General features: G+C 36.4%; 3 protein-coding genes across 3 annotated transcripts in view; 1 reads left to right on the top strand and 2 right to left on the bottom strand.

Annotated features, from left to right (window-relative positions):
• The window catches only part of LOC119839018 (metal transporter CNNM4-like), a 34,539-nt gene extending 32,840 nt beyond the window's left edge, over window positions 1-1,699 (bottom strand). The window contains exon 1 of the mRNA XM_038365187.1: window positions 1,305-1,699. Coding sequence (XP_038221115.1) covers window positions 1,305-1,672 — 368 coding nt within the window. The 5' untranslated portion in view covers window positions 1,673-1,699. The remainder of the gene's footprint in view (window positions 1-1,304) is intronic.
• A 6,754-nt stretch (window positions 1,700-8,453) lies between these two features.
• LOC119838995 (proteasome subunit alpha type-2) lies at window positions 8,454-11,964 on the bottom strand. Its single transcript, XM_038365164.1, has 6 exons — window positions 11,888-11,964; window positions 11,623-11,699; window positions 11,408-11,506; window positions 10,031-10,187; window positions 9,093-9,248; window positions 8,454-8,654 (listed from the first exon to the last, which is right to left on the bottom strand). The coding sequence occupies exons 1-6, from the start codon at window positions 11,926-11,928 to the stop codon at window positions 8,480-8,482; spliced, it is 705 nt and encodes a 234-aa protein (XP_038221092.1). The 5' UTR covers window positions 11,929-11,964; the 3' UTR covers window positions 8,454-8,479.
• Window positions 11,965-12,271: 307 nt separating this feature from the next.
• LOC119838994 lies at window positions 12,272-16,751 on the top strand. Its single transcript, XM_038365163.1, has 4 exons — window positions 12,272-12,630; window positions 13,973-14,138; window positions 15,389-15,551; window positions 16,176-16,751. Exons 1-4 carry the CDS (start codon window positions 12,342-12,344, stop codon window positions 16,545-16,547), a joined length of 990 nt encoding a protein of 329 aa, XP_038221091.1. The 5' UTR covers window positions 12,272-12,341; the 3' UTR covers window positions 16,548-16,751.
• The last annotated feature ends 445 nt before the right edge of the window (window positions 16,752-17,196 follow it).

Genomic DNA, 17,196 nt, shown 5'->3' with positions numbered 1-17,196 from the left:
GTTGGCTTACCTTTTTAACGACACCCCACCGAGCAAATCTTTGTCTAGTAAAGTGATTGTACGCGAGTATTATACATAAAGAAATTAAAAACTTTTTAAACGAATTTTAAACGCGATTTATTCATTATATTATTAACCCGACGTTTCGAACACTTTACAGCGAGCGTGGTCACGGGGAAATCTTTGTCTTCTTTTTATTATTATTTCTATTTCTGTTTTGTCCTTGAAACAAATGTATTTTCTTTATTCATTATGTCTTTCAAATAACGCGCCCACCCTCGCGAAATTGTGTCCAGCGTTATACTAGCTAGCTAGCCGATTTTTATTAAAATCCCCAAACATCCTATTAATATTATAAATGCGAAAGTTTGTAAGCATGGATGTATGGATGTTTGTTACTCTTTCACGTAAAAACTACTGAACCAATTGCAATGAAATTTGGTACGTAGACAGCTGGATAACTGGAATAACATATAGGCAACCTTTTATTCCGATATTCCTACGGGATACGGACTTACGCGGGTGAAACCGCGGGGCGCAGCTAGTTATTTCATACATGCAATTACGTAATACTAAATAGCAAAGGGACAAAGATTAACCACATAACGATATTATTTTTGCAGCGAAATAGGCAAAGAAATTAAAGCTCTAACACAAGTCAGGCAAAAAATATCCTACTAGTCCTACTAATCCTACTAATATTATAAATGTTAAAATTTTGTAAGGATGTGTATGTGTTTGTTGCTTTTTCAATTGCAATGAAATTTTGTACTTAGATAGCTGAACAACTGGAATAACACATAGGCAACTGTATATACCGATATTCCTACGGGATACAGAATTACTCGGGTGAAACCGCGGGGCGCAGCTAGTATATTCATGACTTTCATCCGAACAGAATATGATCGAACGCCTAGACTAATATTTAACAAGGTTTAAATAATGTAACTAAATAAATACACCGATAAAAACAACAAACATTGTTTTTAGTTAAACCCTCATGAATCATACGCGTTTATCATATATTCTATTTATAAACTTATTATAAAATTATTTGAAAGTCATCTAAGTCATCTACCTCCCAATGAAAATACAAAAAAAATGTCACAGTCATAAATAATTATAAAAATAAATATTTCAGTCTACCCACGTTAAAAACCTAAATGAATCATCAATTAGCGAAATTGCACTGTTAAAGAGTTAAGCCTAATGGTTAGTCACCTCTCAAATTGGGGATCGCGAAACAAACGTATTTCATAAAACCGCGCTAAAAGTTAACATAAATAAAAGTTATGAAAACTCACTGTGGTAGTTCGCGGCTGATGACGTCACCGCCGATCAAATATAACCCAGGGCCCTCATGATACAGAACACCATCACGCCCCCCGCAAAAATACAATTTATCGAAGACGGGAACAGTCAAATCGACAAATACATTCGACTTCTCAAGCATCAAATTATCAGAACACACATCACCACGATTCTTAACTCGGGAGGTTAAAGACCATTCACGCAAACCACCGGACACTTTTATGCGATAATTACAATTAAACTCATCGCACAATGCGTTATCTACGTCCACCGACGTTATCCATGGCGACACGGCGAGCGTGTTTATTAAAAATAATAAAAGTATTAAACCACTAGTCCGTAACGCACGCACAGTCGCCATGACACACGGAACGCGAATGAATTACGAAACGAGTGTACGGGACGGGAATATCGATTCACATTGATTCCGAACCGAGTAAAATCGAGTGAATGTTTCGATTTATTTATTATCTGTTGCTTATAGTACTATTATTTAAATTTTTATATTATTATATTATCTGTGTTTATAGTGATAATTACAAATGTTTATAGATAGAGAATATTTCAATACTTATTACATTATAAACCGATTAAATACTGACAGAATCGTATTCTCTCATCTCTGTCTATGTTGTAAATTCTTCGAGTATTCGCGTTTTTATGCGATGCAATATTCGCAATACAATAAAATTAATGTTTGCTAAAAAACAACGAAAATAAGAAATATAAATTTATGACAAAAATCAGGATACATTCCAAGTTGATTCTAATAAAAATACATAATACTTTAAAATGACAAAACAATAATCGATTTTGTAAATCTAAATCCTTTTCTAATTCTTATTCGAATCTGTTGTGCAGTGTATCACTATTTTTGTTTATCAACTTGTCACTAAAATAATCTTCAGTTCAGGATTATAGATAAATAGATAATAAAAACGATAACATTTGTAGGTTAAATTATGTAAACTGATTAATTTGCAATGTCACGTGTTGGTTTAAAGTTTAAATATAGATTATCTGCAAGCAAATATGCAATAATTGTTTTTGACGTGACAACGTCTTAAATTAGGTTGCGGCTCGGAGGCACTTATGAAAAAGTGTAACGCCCGGTAACGTTACGATGAGTCACCGAACTATGATCGGTCCGCCGCGCGCGCAGCACTAGAGAATTAGGCGCATTGAATCGGCGCGTGCTTGTGTCTCTGTCTCTGTCTTTTTAGTAAACAAAATATATTTTCTATAGTTAAAATTTGTGCAATTCTTATTTTCATTCAATTCCTTGTTCCTATTGTGCAATTTAATAATATTCATATCAATAAATATTCTACCGAGAAAAAGACGTTGTCACGTAAAATCTTCGCCCGTAAAACCGACTTTACAGGCAACCATTTTTTTCTTTCAATATACCCAGTTTTATATGAAATAAGACATATATTCTGGGCTTTTAAAGATGGTAAACCAGTTGCAGCTCATTTTCAAAGAGTATACTTATTTGCTGCCTAAAGTGTATTTTCAACCGCCTTTATAAGAAGAAGGAATTTATCAATTCAACTGAATTTTTTTGTGTTCACCTCATAACTATGTACTGGATGACCCGAATTTTATGAATATTTTTTTATTTGAAAGCTGGTGCCTCTCAAGTGATACCATTTAAATTTGGTAGTTAAGAAAATTTGAGGACGTTTTGATTATTTCTTAACAAAATTAAAAATGTTTATTGTCATATTATATATTGCACCGCCTTGCACAGTCCTTCACCCGTGATGGCGTGACTAAGGGAAATAGGTATTTATTTTTACACGCTTTTTATTAGCTTCACCTGTATGTTTGTTTGTTTGTATGTTTGTTTGTATGTTTGTTTGTTTGTATGTTTGTTTGTTTGTAACTGACTTCTTTGGGCGCGATTTTGACCCACTTTAAACGGCCAGATTTCGTTCAAACTTTGTAGATTTATTGAGGACCGATGACAATACACTAATTTGATAAAATTATTCCAGTTTTCAATTTGCAAAATATGATTTTTGTTAAAGCGTGTTTTATAGTTTTTTTAAACTATTATATTTTATTATATCCTATCCTTTTAATATTATAAATGCGAAAGTGTGTAAGGATGGACTACTGAACCGATTGCAATGAAATTTGGTGCGTAGATAGCTGAACAACTGGAATAACATATAGGTAATTTTTTATCCCGATATTCCTAAGGGATACGGACTTACGCGGGTGAAATTATTTATTTACTTTATTTTAGTACTAAGTTATAAGACACTGTCGCATTGGGCATATAACTTGTAATTACATTTGATGATAACGTAGAAATATGTAAATAAATTCTAACTCCACTCGAAACTATACCGAGATTACCCGGCTTCTGATAGTGGATTCCGACGGTAGATGCTGTTGGGTGCTGGTGGCCAGGTAGTCAGGTCCATTCCCCTTGGGTATCTTATTTCTCACCCTTCTTTCCTGTTGTCAATCCTTTCCGTAGGCCTTTTCGTTTAAAAGCGCTTATGAACATCATGGGGGGTTGTGATCGCTTATCACGTGGCGAACCACCAGCTCAGTAGCCCGTTATCTACACTAATATTATAAAGAGGAAAACTTTGTTTGTTTGGTTGTAATGAATAGGCTCAAAGACTACTGGACGGATTTTAAAAATTCTTTCACCATTCGAAAGCTACATTATCCACGAGTAACATAGACTATATATGTACCACGGGCGAAGCCGGGGCGAACAGCTTGTGACATATAAAATAGTAACTACAGAGTTTGTCGGCTCTTCTCTATAGAAGCTGGTCTCTGAACTGGTGAAATATTAATTTATGTATTTTGCTGATTCAAAAACGCTTCTAAAGGAAGCTACTCAAACTCAAACATTTAATCAGTTTATATTTTAGTTTTATAGCATTGAAATGCTTTATAAATGAGAAATTTTGAAAGAATAGAAAATTTCTATCTAATAATCAGTTGTTTGCTGAATAATTGTTTGAGTTTGAGTTAAAAAGAAAACAATTTAAGAATATACATGGGAAAATTATCGGTTTATTTTTATAGATGGCAGCACTAGCTTCTAGTTATTGGCAATCCTCTGACGTGACTGTGTCGAATGCTGATTACGATCAGAAAACGTTTACTTGTTTTCCCCATTTATTTCAATGAACAGCCAAGTGTGTGCCGGCCTTTTGACAGAAAGCGGTTCTGACGACTCAGGTTAATTTATAAATAAATACTTTTTGCTCTCTTAAAACAAAATCGATCCAGACGTTTCGGAGGATATACATATATACGGATTAGGAATTATAATCGGTCAAGTGCGAGTCGGAATCGTGACACAAAAGGTTTTATTCTAGTCTAATATTGATTTTCATCCATTTACTAAGAATAAGAAATGTACAATTGCGGATGGATTTTGTGCGATAAGCATACATCTATACTAATATTATAAAGCTGAAGAGTTTCTTTGTTTGTTTGTTTGAAAGCACTAACCTCAGGAACTATAGCTATAGCCTATATATGTACCACGGGCGAAGCAGGGGCGGACCGCTAGTATTTTATAAGTAGGTAATAAATCACACCAATATTATAAATGTGAAAGTTTGTTTGTCAATCATGCTGAAACTGCTGAACGGCTATGAGCTGACTTGGGTGATACTTTTTATTCCGATTAAACGCTTCCTTGGGATAAAATAGGATATTTTGTATGGAGCCGGGATGAGCGTCTAGTATCTATATATCTATGCACAATATCTATTTTATACATATAGTACATACTCTGAGTCCTTCATTAATAACTGATAGATATACAAATATGCAGACTGACAGCGAAGCGACCCATTCGATTTGTTATAGTTCTGACAGTTTCATGACACTTCTATTTTTTTTTTAAATAGTTATTGTGTAAATAAATTGTTGATCTGACCGACAGAACACTAAAAACAAGGCATCTATGTTTACGGTGTTTTGAAAAATTTTGCGTAACTCATTTCGATACAATCAATTATTGAACTATATCTCTTATCAACATCACAAAGATAGGCTGTGATTTAGTTTGATTAGACGTAGTTATCGTTTTCAGGGCCCCGTACAAAACGGGTCCTATTAAAACTGCAAATTTCACTGTCTTATGCAGACATATCTGTTCTGTTCCTTTGTCACCAGGCAGTGTCTCATGAACCGTGATAGTTACATAGATGACATTTTCGGAGGTGATGTTTTTATGTTGCCGCTACAACAATAAATAATAAAAAGTCTAGGTTTAATTATCCACGTACGGTTAAATTGGATGGGTGAGTTTGTACGGAACCCTTAGGGTAACGGCTTGCACTAGACTATTATTTTCTAATAACGTAACACTGATATCGTAATATAGTAATCCGCTTACAAAGAATTTAAAAAATACAATTGCGGACAGATGTTCTGCGATAAACGTACATCTACACTAATATTATGAAGAAAAAACTTTTGTACGTTTGCAATGATTTTACGTAAAAACTGCTGGAGCAATTTAAAAAATTCTTACACCATTAGCGAACTATATCTTCACTGAGTGACATAGGCTATATTTGTACTACGGTCGAAGACGGAGGGAACAGCTAGTATTATTATGTTAATAAATGGCCTTATGAGTTTAACGAAACACTTTTTCAAAACCCACCACAGAGTAAAATATTCACACAAGGGAGGGATGCGACGAGTGTATTAGGTTAACTCACTTATTCTTAATCTGTGGATTGACTGTGAACTGTCAGTTTTTAATCTGTGGAACTATCAAGTGTCATAGCTTTGGGGAACCATGCTGATCCGATCTGGCGAAGACGTACTGCCTGCTGGACTAGTTACGTAGTAACTAGTTCTTAATCTGTGTTGCGTTGCTTTCTATGTTAGTCGCAACTTGACTTCTTGATGAAGGGTGTCGGGCAATGGATAGGGGATGTAATCCATTGCCTGGTGTCGGCGCGAGACGTGTTCCGCTCGCGCCGCCCACAGGAGAATGGAGGTGATTCCTCCTTACCGCTCTAATTCTGCGCTTGGCGCCGAGGGCATCGCGAGCGTATGTGGCGTTTACTTATTTATCTGTATCCATAATGGTAACATTATCTGTGACGTCTAACTAAGAACACACTTGACTTGGCACATAAATTCAAAAAGGACTGTTAATTTTCACTATCTAATTACTGTAAAGTGTAATAAAGACAATACATATTTCAAGTAACAATTTGTTTAATTTTCTTAATTCGAATACTTATCCTGTACGCATACTTATCTGCTGCTATTACTTCTCCCGTGGCCCCTTCTCTAAAGCGACTCGTACAGGTTTTAGTCGGTAGGAATCCGACAACCCACGTCTCGTTTCTCCGGGGCCGTGGATATCTATACAAGATCAGTGTTAGCAACCTGAAGTGGGCCGACTATCGTACCCCGGGGCGTAAAATTATCGTACATGGAACAAAATTATCGTACTTTTTAGGATAATGTCTATTACAGATAAATAAATCATATAAATTGTAATATTGATATGCATGCAAGTACTCTATAGTTTATCTTTTTTAAACCACCGCTGTCAAATCAACAGAACACTGAAATCCAAATGTTTTACACGTGGCACAGACCCTGAACTGATTCCCTTTCCACTTTAAGTTCAATAAATGCGCCAAGCGTAAAATTCACTCAGACAAAATTTCATTGTTCTCATGACTCATGCAAGTTGGATACATAATCGAAATATCGAACTTATATTCTTTTGTTCGCATTGGTAGATGCTATACTAACCAATAAGAAAGCGTGTACAGCAGGCGCTGGATAAAGTTACAGTATCGGCAGTGGTGAAACTTAGCATAGGGAATCGTAAGAACCAATAGGAATAGAGAACTTGTATTTTCCGGTATTTTCCCAAGACTTAATTGGACGAAATAAAATCATGCTACTTCGATTTAGACTATCAGCGCATGAGTGAAATAATATAAATACTCAAATTTTGCATCATGATAGAAATTATCGTACAATCTGCGTACGATAATAGTATGCTATCGTACATCGTACGGTTCCGAACACTGTACAAGATTTCCTCACTTGAAGTCACAACTTTTTCTATTGCCATAACGCGCCATGAGCGTTTTCATTAGTTAGGTACAACACGAAATTCACGATGTGTATATTTGACTTCACTTTTTATGGTGAATCTCAATGCTAACCTAAAGAGCCTTTTTTTTTCTTTTTTATAGTGGGGAAATCTTGCATAGATACCCACGGCCCCCGGGGATGGAGCCGTGGGTTATGTCGGATTCTTACCGACCAAAACCCCACTGTGTTCCGTCTAGCCACTTGAGTGAAGGGGCCACGGGAGCTGGTTAAAATACGTCCGCGACCCCTTCGGCAACCTAAAGAGCCTACCTATTTCTTAGTATGGACGTGTGAGTGAACCGATCATTCATCCTACTACAGGTATTTTACTATGACCACAACGCGCTGTGAGCTATTTTTTCGGTCAATGAGCGTTGTCGGTCTTTGAGCGAAAAATATGTATCTATTTTCGTATTCTATGTGAAATATCGGTTTAGATATTGTCATTACTTTTGGATCAGCTAAGTTCAAATGCATTTCTTTCAATCTCAGATTTGAATCATAAATAGTCATTAACAAAGATAAAACGTGTTGAAGAAATAAAAAAAATCTATTCTTTATAAATTATAAATATCTATTTATAATCTATGGATTACATCCGATAACTACTGATAAAGATTGATTTACTTAATAAATATACAATTATTGTTATATAAAAAACAATTCCTTTTTATCTATTCTAATTTTAACAAAAATAAACTAAATCAGCAGTACCTTAAAATAAGGAGGTTATGAATTTGACATGTATGATTGTAATATTTTTAGAATTGCACAGTTTTTACACGCTAGTCTTGTAAAAATATCTGTCAATTGCTAGTACATTCCTTTTGTCCATATTTGTGATTGAATTCTTCCTAAACGGATGAACTGATTTTAAATATTTAATTGTGTCGTCAGATGGATTCGAGTATGAAGATTTATAATTCAAACGCGAGCAAAGCTGCGTGCAAAAACTAAAACTCCTGTAAAATAAAAAACACACACCAACCAAAAACTCCAAATTTAATAAAACACACACAACCAAAACACAAATTTATTATAAACATTACGGAATATTAGCTAAATAATCTTTAACATGAGCTGGCTCCAACCTCCGGAAGCCGTTGGCATCACAAATGCCAACCTCAATGTTGTCCGCAGTCATTTGACCTTCGAATCCTTCCTTCAGCGTCAATATTGCCGTGTGCACCGCATCATCCAACTCTAACTCCTCTGTGTATCTGAAATTTCATAAAATTATTATATACTAGACGCTCGTCCTGGCTCTGCACGGATATCAAGATACCTGTTGTATCCATAGGGAACTTTAATTGGGATAAAAAGTATCCTGTCAGCCAAGTAAGCTCATAACCTGTCTGTATACCAAATTCATCAAAATTTGTTCAGTAGTTTCAGCGTGATCCTTTCCCAGGTCATTCCTTATTTCCAGTTGTCAATCCTGTCCTTGTCCTTAGCCCCTGAGTCTGCAGCGCATTCTTCAAATGTGTATATAAAAAAAAAAGTATTCACAAGACATATAAAAAGTAATACATATATAACATTGGCCATAGCTAGCTAGCTGGTCAATAAACACAATGGAAATTCAACCTTATACTCGTGAATTAAAGTCGAATTTACAAAGCACCAAAACGCCAACTTGAGGAGATTTTTACACCAACCTCTTTTCCAGGAAAGTCTTGCCGTTATTAAAGTTCTTGCCCATGGCGGTCGCCTTCCAAGCGAAGTAGGCCCCGGACGGGTCGCACTGGAACAGGTAGGGACGGTCCCCGTCCCACCCGCAGATCAGCAGCGACACGCCGAAGGGGCGGACACCCCTGGAATTAAAAAAAAAATCGTGTACTATCTGAGAATTGTTTGTCGAGGCGGGATACAAACCCGCGTCTTTTTGTCAAACTATAAAGCATTTTGATGTTATAACGGCATAAATTAAATTTTATTATACTTTCAGTTGAGCCTAAGCCTCTTAGCAGTCATATAATCTATATTAATATTATAAAGCTGAAGAGTTTGTTTGTTCATTTGAACGCGCTAAACTCAAGAACTACTGGTCCGTTTTGAAAAATTTCGAAAGATTTTAGCTTATATCTTATACCTTTAAACGAGCAATTCTTGTATATATATATATATATATATATATATAATTGGGATCTCGGAATCGGCTCCAACGATTTTCATGAAATTTAGTATATAGGGGTTTTCGAGGGCGATAAATCGATCTAGCTAGGATTTTTTTTTAGAAAATGTCATATTCGTGTTTTATTCGTGTTTTTTTTCCCTGACATCTATTGGTGAATAGTAATACTATTTTGCTTCGTAGACAGCTGGACAACTGAAATAACACAGGCACTTTTTATACCGATATTCCTACGGGATACGGACTTACGCGGTTTCAACCGCGGGTCACAGCTAGTAAAATCAGGTACTACGTGGGTAAAACCGCGGGGCACAGCTAGTGGGTAAATAAAATTACTTTTAAACAACCTGGCCACATTCGTAAAGCTGAATTACTGGCCGAAGGTAAAATGAAGGCTGAAAGTGAAATGTAAAATTGAAGAACAGCTGGCAATTAATAATATTAGTTAGGATAACATCTCACCCTGACTGCGTGTACTCCTGCATCACTGTAGCGACTCTCTGCACCAGCTGAGCCGTCGGTATCGGTTCATGGTACATTAGATAATACTGCTGCGCCATCTTGCGAGCTTGCGTCACGAGTAGACGGTAGTCTGGTCCCATGCCCGAATAGACCATGCCTGGAAAGTGGGAAATTGGTTGTTCAACTGTACCACAATTATCTATGCACATGTTCAACAAAAACTTTAGGCAGGACAATTGTTTTGGGGCAATCGTGGGATGTGTGAGCCCGACATGCAACTCCAATATGTTAGCAGCTCAGGACATATTGAAGGGCTGACGGACCAGGGTCGGACAGTTTAAACTTTAAATAATAAGATAATACATATAAGTGAAAGAGACCATATGAATGAACAATGTTACTAAAAAATTTGATAGCAATATCACTCTAACATACTTAAGCAATGGATTAATAAATTATGAGTATATTACTGACGTTTGCTAAATTTTGACAGTCGCAACATCATCTTATTTTTTATTTCATAGCAGGCAACCGAGCTGATGGTTCATCAAATAAGAAATCAGAGGCTCAGACCTCTGCGAATGCACTGCCCGCTTTTAAGTGATAAAGTATAAGGAAAGAATTGTTGACTGGAAAGAAGGAATGGACTGGGAAAGGTGAGGAGAAGATGATGATAGATGTTTTTAGCGTCTATTACTAGATCAAAGGCATTGTTCTGTTAGTACTTCATTATTTGTATTATGTTTCGGATACAATATTATGTGTTCAAAGGCTACACACAAAGGACCAACAAAAACTTGTAAATAAAACTTTTATTCACATAGCATACATGAATCCATATCTATTAAGTAAAAAGCAGCTATATTTTTTTTTTGTGTCATAGCGGGCAACCGAGCTGGTGGTTCGCCTGATGGTAAGCGATCACCACCGCCTATGAAAATTCGCAAAGGGCGTGCCTCTGCGAATGCGCTGCCCGCTTTTAGTGGGTAAGGGAAAAGGAACGGATTCAAGACAGAAAAGAAGGAATGGAGTGGGTCAGGTGAGGAAAAGGAAATGGGCCTCCGCATCTTTTTGCCAAACTGTAGCAACTCCTTCCTCATAAAAAACCTCGATTGAAATGCATTATAAAATTTCTCATTTATAAAGCATTTCAATGCTATAAAACTAAACATTGAAAAGATATCAGACATTTTAGAAACCCTGGATATTATGTACACATATCTAGTTTTCATTGACTATGTAATAATGGGATATTTAAATTAATTTTACTATTTCTGAATAGCCATTTACACTATTTAAGTGGCGTTCTAGATATTTAGGAATTTTTTTGAAGATATTTTATATAGTCTATATGTATAGATATAGTATATCACTCACCAATATGACCAGTGATCACTTCAACTTTGTTAACACTGTGCTCATCATACAGAATGCTCTTATGTTTGTTCTCCGTAGCTATAACCACTCCATTTGATGCTGAAAAGATGTAAAATTATCTTTAAAATAAAGTCTTACGTACTGATTTTGCATTATATTACAGTTTCGAAGTCTAAGGAGTAACATATAACCTAGTTTTATTGTTTTATTTTTACCTTTAATTCCGACGGATGTCCCGCCGGCGGCTACAGCAGCTAAAGCATATTCAATTTGCACCAATTTTCCAGATGGACTGAAATATAAAATTGTTGTTGAATAATTTAAAAAGGCACGAATCACAAAGCGAAGTTTACTTAGTCATTGTATTATAGTAACTGTGGTGGAATTTAAAAATTAACACAGTTGGTTATTAGAATTAGTGTTAAAGTATTCAAATATACATAAATTATAATAAGAAATAGCGTAAATAAATAAATTTACCTAAATGTTGTTAACGAGAAACTATAACGTTCCGACGCCATGATTACAAAGCAAATTGTCAAAATTTTCGCTCTGTCATATTTCGGTGTTGATTTGACAAATGTATGTTCGGATAAGCGTTATTAAAGAAATTATAGAAGTATGTAGAAAATCCTACTAATATATATCACAAAGATTTTTATCAAACAAAAATACAAAGAGGCTCATATGTTTATATGGTACACCGAATATGTAAAATGTGTTTCGAAAGGACAAATATTTTTTTTATCATTAAAGATTGATAAAGGTAACGATTTTCGGCCATCACTACTATTAGATTTTGATTTGCTACTTTTCGGCCAATAACATTCCAAAGCTTTCGCTCAATAATTTGAGTTTTGAAGATTGCGTCAATACAGTAAATAAATCAGTCTATTTTTAAATATTAATCTCAAAATAGTATATAAACATAGAAATGCTCACAAATCTACGTGGGATATCGCCGCTATCAGAAACGATGTCTGATAACACATTAGAAAGGCAGCGCGCTGAAAAAGCTTTAATAACCAAAACACCATCATTGCATCATAAGAGTTTATTAAAAACCAATTATTCAGATGCCAATGGCAATGATGTCAGTAAAAACGTGTACAAAGGCAGAAAGACCTTCGTGTTTTGGACATTGGTGTGTTTATTGTTTATTCTCGCCATTGGAAACCTTATTTTAACTTTCATTATACTTGCAGTATTACGGCTAGGGCAAGGTGAGTATTTGTAGTTTGAAATCGTGCATGAAGATTAAGAAAAATTATAGAAAGGTTCTCCTAATTGGTAAATAAAAAGCTAATATAGAATAGTGTACCAATAGACATATAACTAATCAATGTAGTCCTAAGAAGGATACTACTCAGCATGTGTTAACATATTCAAGGGCTGCTCTAGCTCGTGTAGCGCCCATGTGCAATGAAGCCCTGACGGCCTGGGGCACCTGGGGCCTGGGGCCTGGCCTCAGGGAGCGTCATCTCAGTCTATATCCCAAGGAGCACCATAGTGTCCCCTCAGATGGTGCCGTGTGCATTGCACACCATAGGTTGAGTCATCCACATAAAGCACAGCACTGATTTTCAACTTCTCTACAGTAGTATAACTGAAGGATGCATGTATACCTTTTCTGAAAGATTTTAAAAACTAATTTTCATGACTAACTGAATCATTTTAGTGGCTAGAATGTTAGAAATCCAGTGTTTATTTGATTTTATATTTTACCCCCAAAAGCACACCAAGATATAACATAAGTAGTATTTGTTTTTATTTTTTTTTTTTACAATTTGTTATAAAGAAATGAAGGAAGAAACCTAAATACACTAAAGAAAAATCATGTAACTGGCGACCTTATGGCTCAAAGCCATCTCTGCCGGGCAACCTACATATGGACTTAGTATATATTTTAATGAGGGATTAGATCAGACTTCTGTTTAAATTAGACTTTCCTTGTAGAAGTATGACATGAAATAGTAGCATATGAATGTACATTAGCATCTTCTCTCAGGTTTACCCGGGATAAGATAATGTAAATATCTCTTAGTGAGCATGTCCATGATTGGATCAGTACTTCTGAAGATTAACCTCTACAAACATACAAAATTTGAAATGTAACTTTTTGTAATAATTTGTATAGGTTCTAAACTTTAATATCACAATTCTCAACTAAAAATTTCTCAAATTTCTAAATTCTCAACTAGTTTGGTAGTCATGTGGTCATCTATGGAGTGCACATGATGAATTTGTCTTTTTTTATTTTATTTTATGAACTTCTACATTCTTATTTAAGACTAGCTGTAACACATAGCGTTACTCGCGTGACTATACTAGACTATGATCTATCTCTGTACCATGTTTTATACAGATATGATAAGCTGTTTACAGGAGAAAGATTAACAAACATCCATCTATCCATACTTATAAACTTCGCCGTTATTAATTACTAGGACGTGAAAGTGTGTTCGTTTATTTTTATGTCCATCTTTCACATGGATACGGAGCGGGTGGCTTTGGTATCTGGACACTGTTGGGAAGCTGGAGACTGACCTAGGCTGAATTTCACAGGTCTCGAGAGCATGGAGTTCCTCCCGGAGCACAACGCGATCAAATTCTTCGGCGAAACGAACCTCGACCACGTGTACAAGAAGGATGGGCTGATCGAAAGCTTTCAGGATGTCCCAATGGTCATCAGCAGCGAAAACGGATCTGTGCTGTTCAATTTGCAGACTCGGTGAGCGATTTGGCACTAGCTCATCATCATCATCATCATCAGCCCATATATGTTCCCACTGCTGGGACACAGGCCTCCTATGAGGGTACAGGCCATAATCCACCACGCTGGCCAAGTGCGGGTTGGCAGATGTCACATGTCGTCGAACTTTTTAATTCTTGGACATGCCGGTTTCCTCACGATGTTTTCCTTCACCGTTTAAGCAGTGGTGATGTTATCCACATGCGCAGATAAATTGAAAAATCAATTTATTTCCTGCACGCTCGCCCGGTCTCGAACCCCGACTTATCGATTTTTGAAGTCCGAGGTTCTCACCACTGAGCCACCACTGCTTTTTCAGCTACATAACTGGCTTGTATCATTATAACCAACGAATCGGTGGTCGAGTTAGTATGACGCACGCACACATATATTCAACGAAACAGCGGTTGAGTTAGTGTGACGCACGCACACATATAACCAACGAATTAGCGGCCGAGTTAGTATGACGCACGCACACATATAACCAACGATACAGCGGTTGAGTTAGTATGACGCAAGCACACATATAACCAACGAATCAGCGGCCGAGTTAGTATGACGCACGCACACATATAACCAACGATACAGCGGTTGAGTTAGTATGACGCAAGCACACATATAACCAACGAATTAGCGGTCGAGTTAGTATGACGCACGCACACTTATAATAAACGAAACAGCGGTTGAGTTAGTATGACACACGCACACATATAACCAACGAATCAGCGGTCGAGTTAGTATGACGCACGCACACATGTAACCAACGAATTAGCGCTCGAGTTTGTATGACGCACGCACACATATAACCAACGAAACAGTAATCGTATATCTATAACAAGCTGCACCCGGCAAGCGCTGTTCTGCCTTACTCTTATCATTTAGGGGTATGAAAAAAAGATATTGGCCGATTCTCATAGATACCGAAGATAGTAGATAGTAGATACTAGATAAGCACAAAAAATTTCATCAAAATCGGTCAAGCCATTTCGGAGGAGTATGGCAACGAAAACTGTGACACGAGAATTTTATATATTAGACTAGCTACTTAGCGGTATGGGACAGATATTCATCTGTTTCACTGATGGATTTTTCTTTACGGGCAAGCAGGTGATCAGCCTTCCGTGTCCTGCCAGACCGAGACTTTTGTGCGTCCCTCACCGGAATTGAACCTAGGACCTAGGCGGCGGTAAAATGGGGGTAGTTGTAATTTTTTTAATTTTTTTTATTAGTCTATCTCGCTCCGACACGCGTGTCACAGTGAACAACTCCGGCGTGTTCATTCGAGGCGTCAGCGCGTTCGAGCTGATCGAACCCGCGACCGGGGAGACGGTGTTCAGTACCAACAGCGCTGAGATGTCGCTCGCTGAGCCACTGAACAATTTGGTCGCTAAGGTGAGGATCGGTGATAAGAAAATATATTCATATGGATCAGAAGTGGTTTATGTTAAACTAGCTTTAGTCCGCGGCTTCGCACGCGCTAAATTCATAGTAGTTAAATATATGTTATTATACATATAAACCTTCCTCTTGAATCACTCTATCTGTTAAAAAAAACCCCACCAAAATCCGTTGCGTAGTTTTAAAGATTTAACATTCATAGCGACATAGGGACAGAGAAAGCGAATTTGTTTTATACTATGTAGTGATTGATAATCATACTGAAACACTAATATTGCAAAGGTGAAAGTTCGTATGTTTGAATGTTTGTCCGTCAATCACGCCGAAATTACTGATCGGATTTTGATTAAATTTGGTATACAGGCAAAGTATGAGCTGACTTTCTGTGATAGGATACTTTTTATACCGATTAAATGCTCCCTTGAGATAAAACAGGAACCTTGATATATGATATATTTTATTTTACGCGACTGTTTTGTGTGATAGTGTGATGATGCACAAAATGCTCCCCACATCAGTATAAGTGGTTTTTAATGACGAACCATATACAACGACTTGCATATCTCAATATGTATTCTGTAAAAACTGTGTAGCAATTAAATATTATTAATTTTCCAGCAAGTGTCCACGAAACGGATATCCTCTCCCGTAGACGAGGATCTGCTCCTCCGTTCTGAAGCATCAGCTCACCTCCAAGGCGCAGAGGGCACTCACATGGAGTCCAAACTCCTCCACTGGTCTGCGGACCAAGATATCTACCTGAAATCAATAAATGGCTCCATAGTTCTGAGCGGGAAAGAAGGGGTATTCATTGATGTGAGATATCTGCCGATTGCCGTGCCCCTAAACAAGGGGGATAGGGCAATAGGGCAGTTTAAAGTGTGCGTCTGTATGCCTCAAGGGAAGCTATTTAGAGTGGCAGTGCCTACGGGGCAAAAGGTCACGTGCTCTCACGTTAACATGACAGGGGATTTGAATCCTTGCTTGTAGAACGGGAAATTTTTTTCCGGAAAGAAAACTTAAAGAGATAGTTAGATAATTCTTTTGCAGTCGGATAGTGCACTTCACAAGAGATATTCTGCAGTGGAAAATAAACGTTCGAAAAGTTGTTTTTATTTAAATATAAGCTTAATAAATTAAAATCGCCATCAATATAGGTCAAACCGTATTTCTTAGTAAGAATAATATTATTATAGGAAATTAGGTAATGCAAGTAAGTTATAACTTATTAAAATATGTTTTTAGTTACGTTATAATTGCGTTCCATAAGTTTGTTATTACCAAAAAGTTGCTATGTTTTCTTAAATACAAATGATATGTTAAATACAAGAATTAAGCTAAAATATTAAAATATACATATTAAAGCACGAAAGCGAGAAAGAATCAATTACTTCTATTTAACATGAATAAAAATTTGTTATTTTGTTTAAAAATTAATCAATTTGTATGTACCCAGATTTCAAACAATAGAAATCACATATCTGCCGCCAAGTCCATCGAGTATTTTTCTCAAAGCAATTCATAACTTCGTTGTGATTAGTTATTTTTTACTGATTTAAAAACAATAAAGATAGTACGATTTTTTCAAATTATGTGTCCATATAGGGACAAAAAAGTACAAAGTAATAGACAAAAATTT

The sequence above is a fragment of the Zerene cesonia genome, unplaced genomic scaffold (assembly GCF_012273895.1).
Source record: "Zerene cesonia ecotype Mississippi unplaced genomic scaffold, Zerene_cesonia_1.1 Zces_u007, whole genome shotgun sequence".
NCBI classification, from domain to species: Eukaryota; Metazoa; Arthropoda; class Insecta; order Lepidoptera; family Pieridae; genus Zerene; species Zerene cesonia.
The sequence above is the reverse complement of the archived record's forward strand: the minus strand, read 5'-3'. Positions and strand labels throughout refer to the sequence as shown.

Coding starts and splice junctions, on each gene's coding strand:
- LOC119838995 (XM_038365164.1), bottom strand. CDS start 11,928: ATGGCGTCGGAACGTTATAGTTTCTCGTTAACAACATTTAG. Junction 10,188..11,407: donor AGTGATCACTGGTCATATTG/GTGAGTGATATA, acceptor CCCACTTTCCAG/GCATGGTCTATTCGGGCATG. Junction 8,655..9,092: donor AAGACTTTCCTGGAAAAGAG/GTTGGTGTAAAA, acceptor ATGAAATTTCAG/ATACACAGAGGAGTTAGAGT.
- LOC119838994 (XM_038365163.1), top strand. CDS start 12,342: ATGCTCACAAATCTACGTGGGATATCGCCGCTATCAGAAACGATGTCT. Junction 12,631..13,972: donor AGTATTACGGCTAGGGCAAG/GTGAGTATTTGT, acceptor TGAATTTCACAG/GTCTCGAGAGCATGGAGTTC. Junction 14,139..15,388: donor CTGTTCAATTTGCAGACTCG/GTGAGCGATTTG, acceptor TTTTTTTATTAG/TCTATCTCGCTCCGACACGC.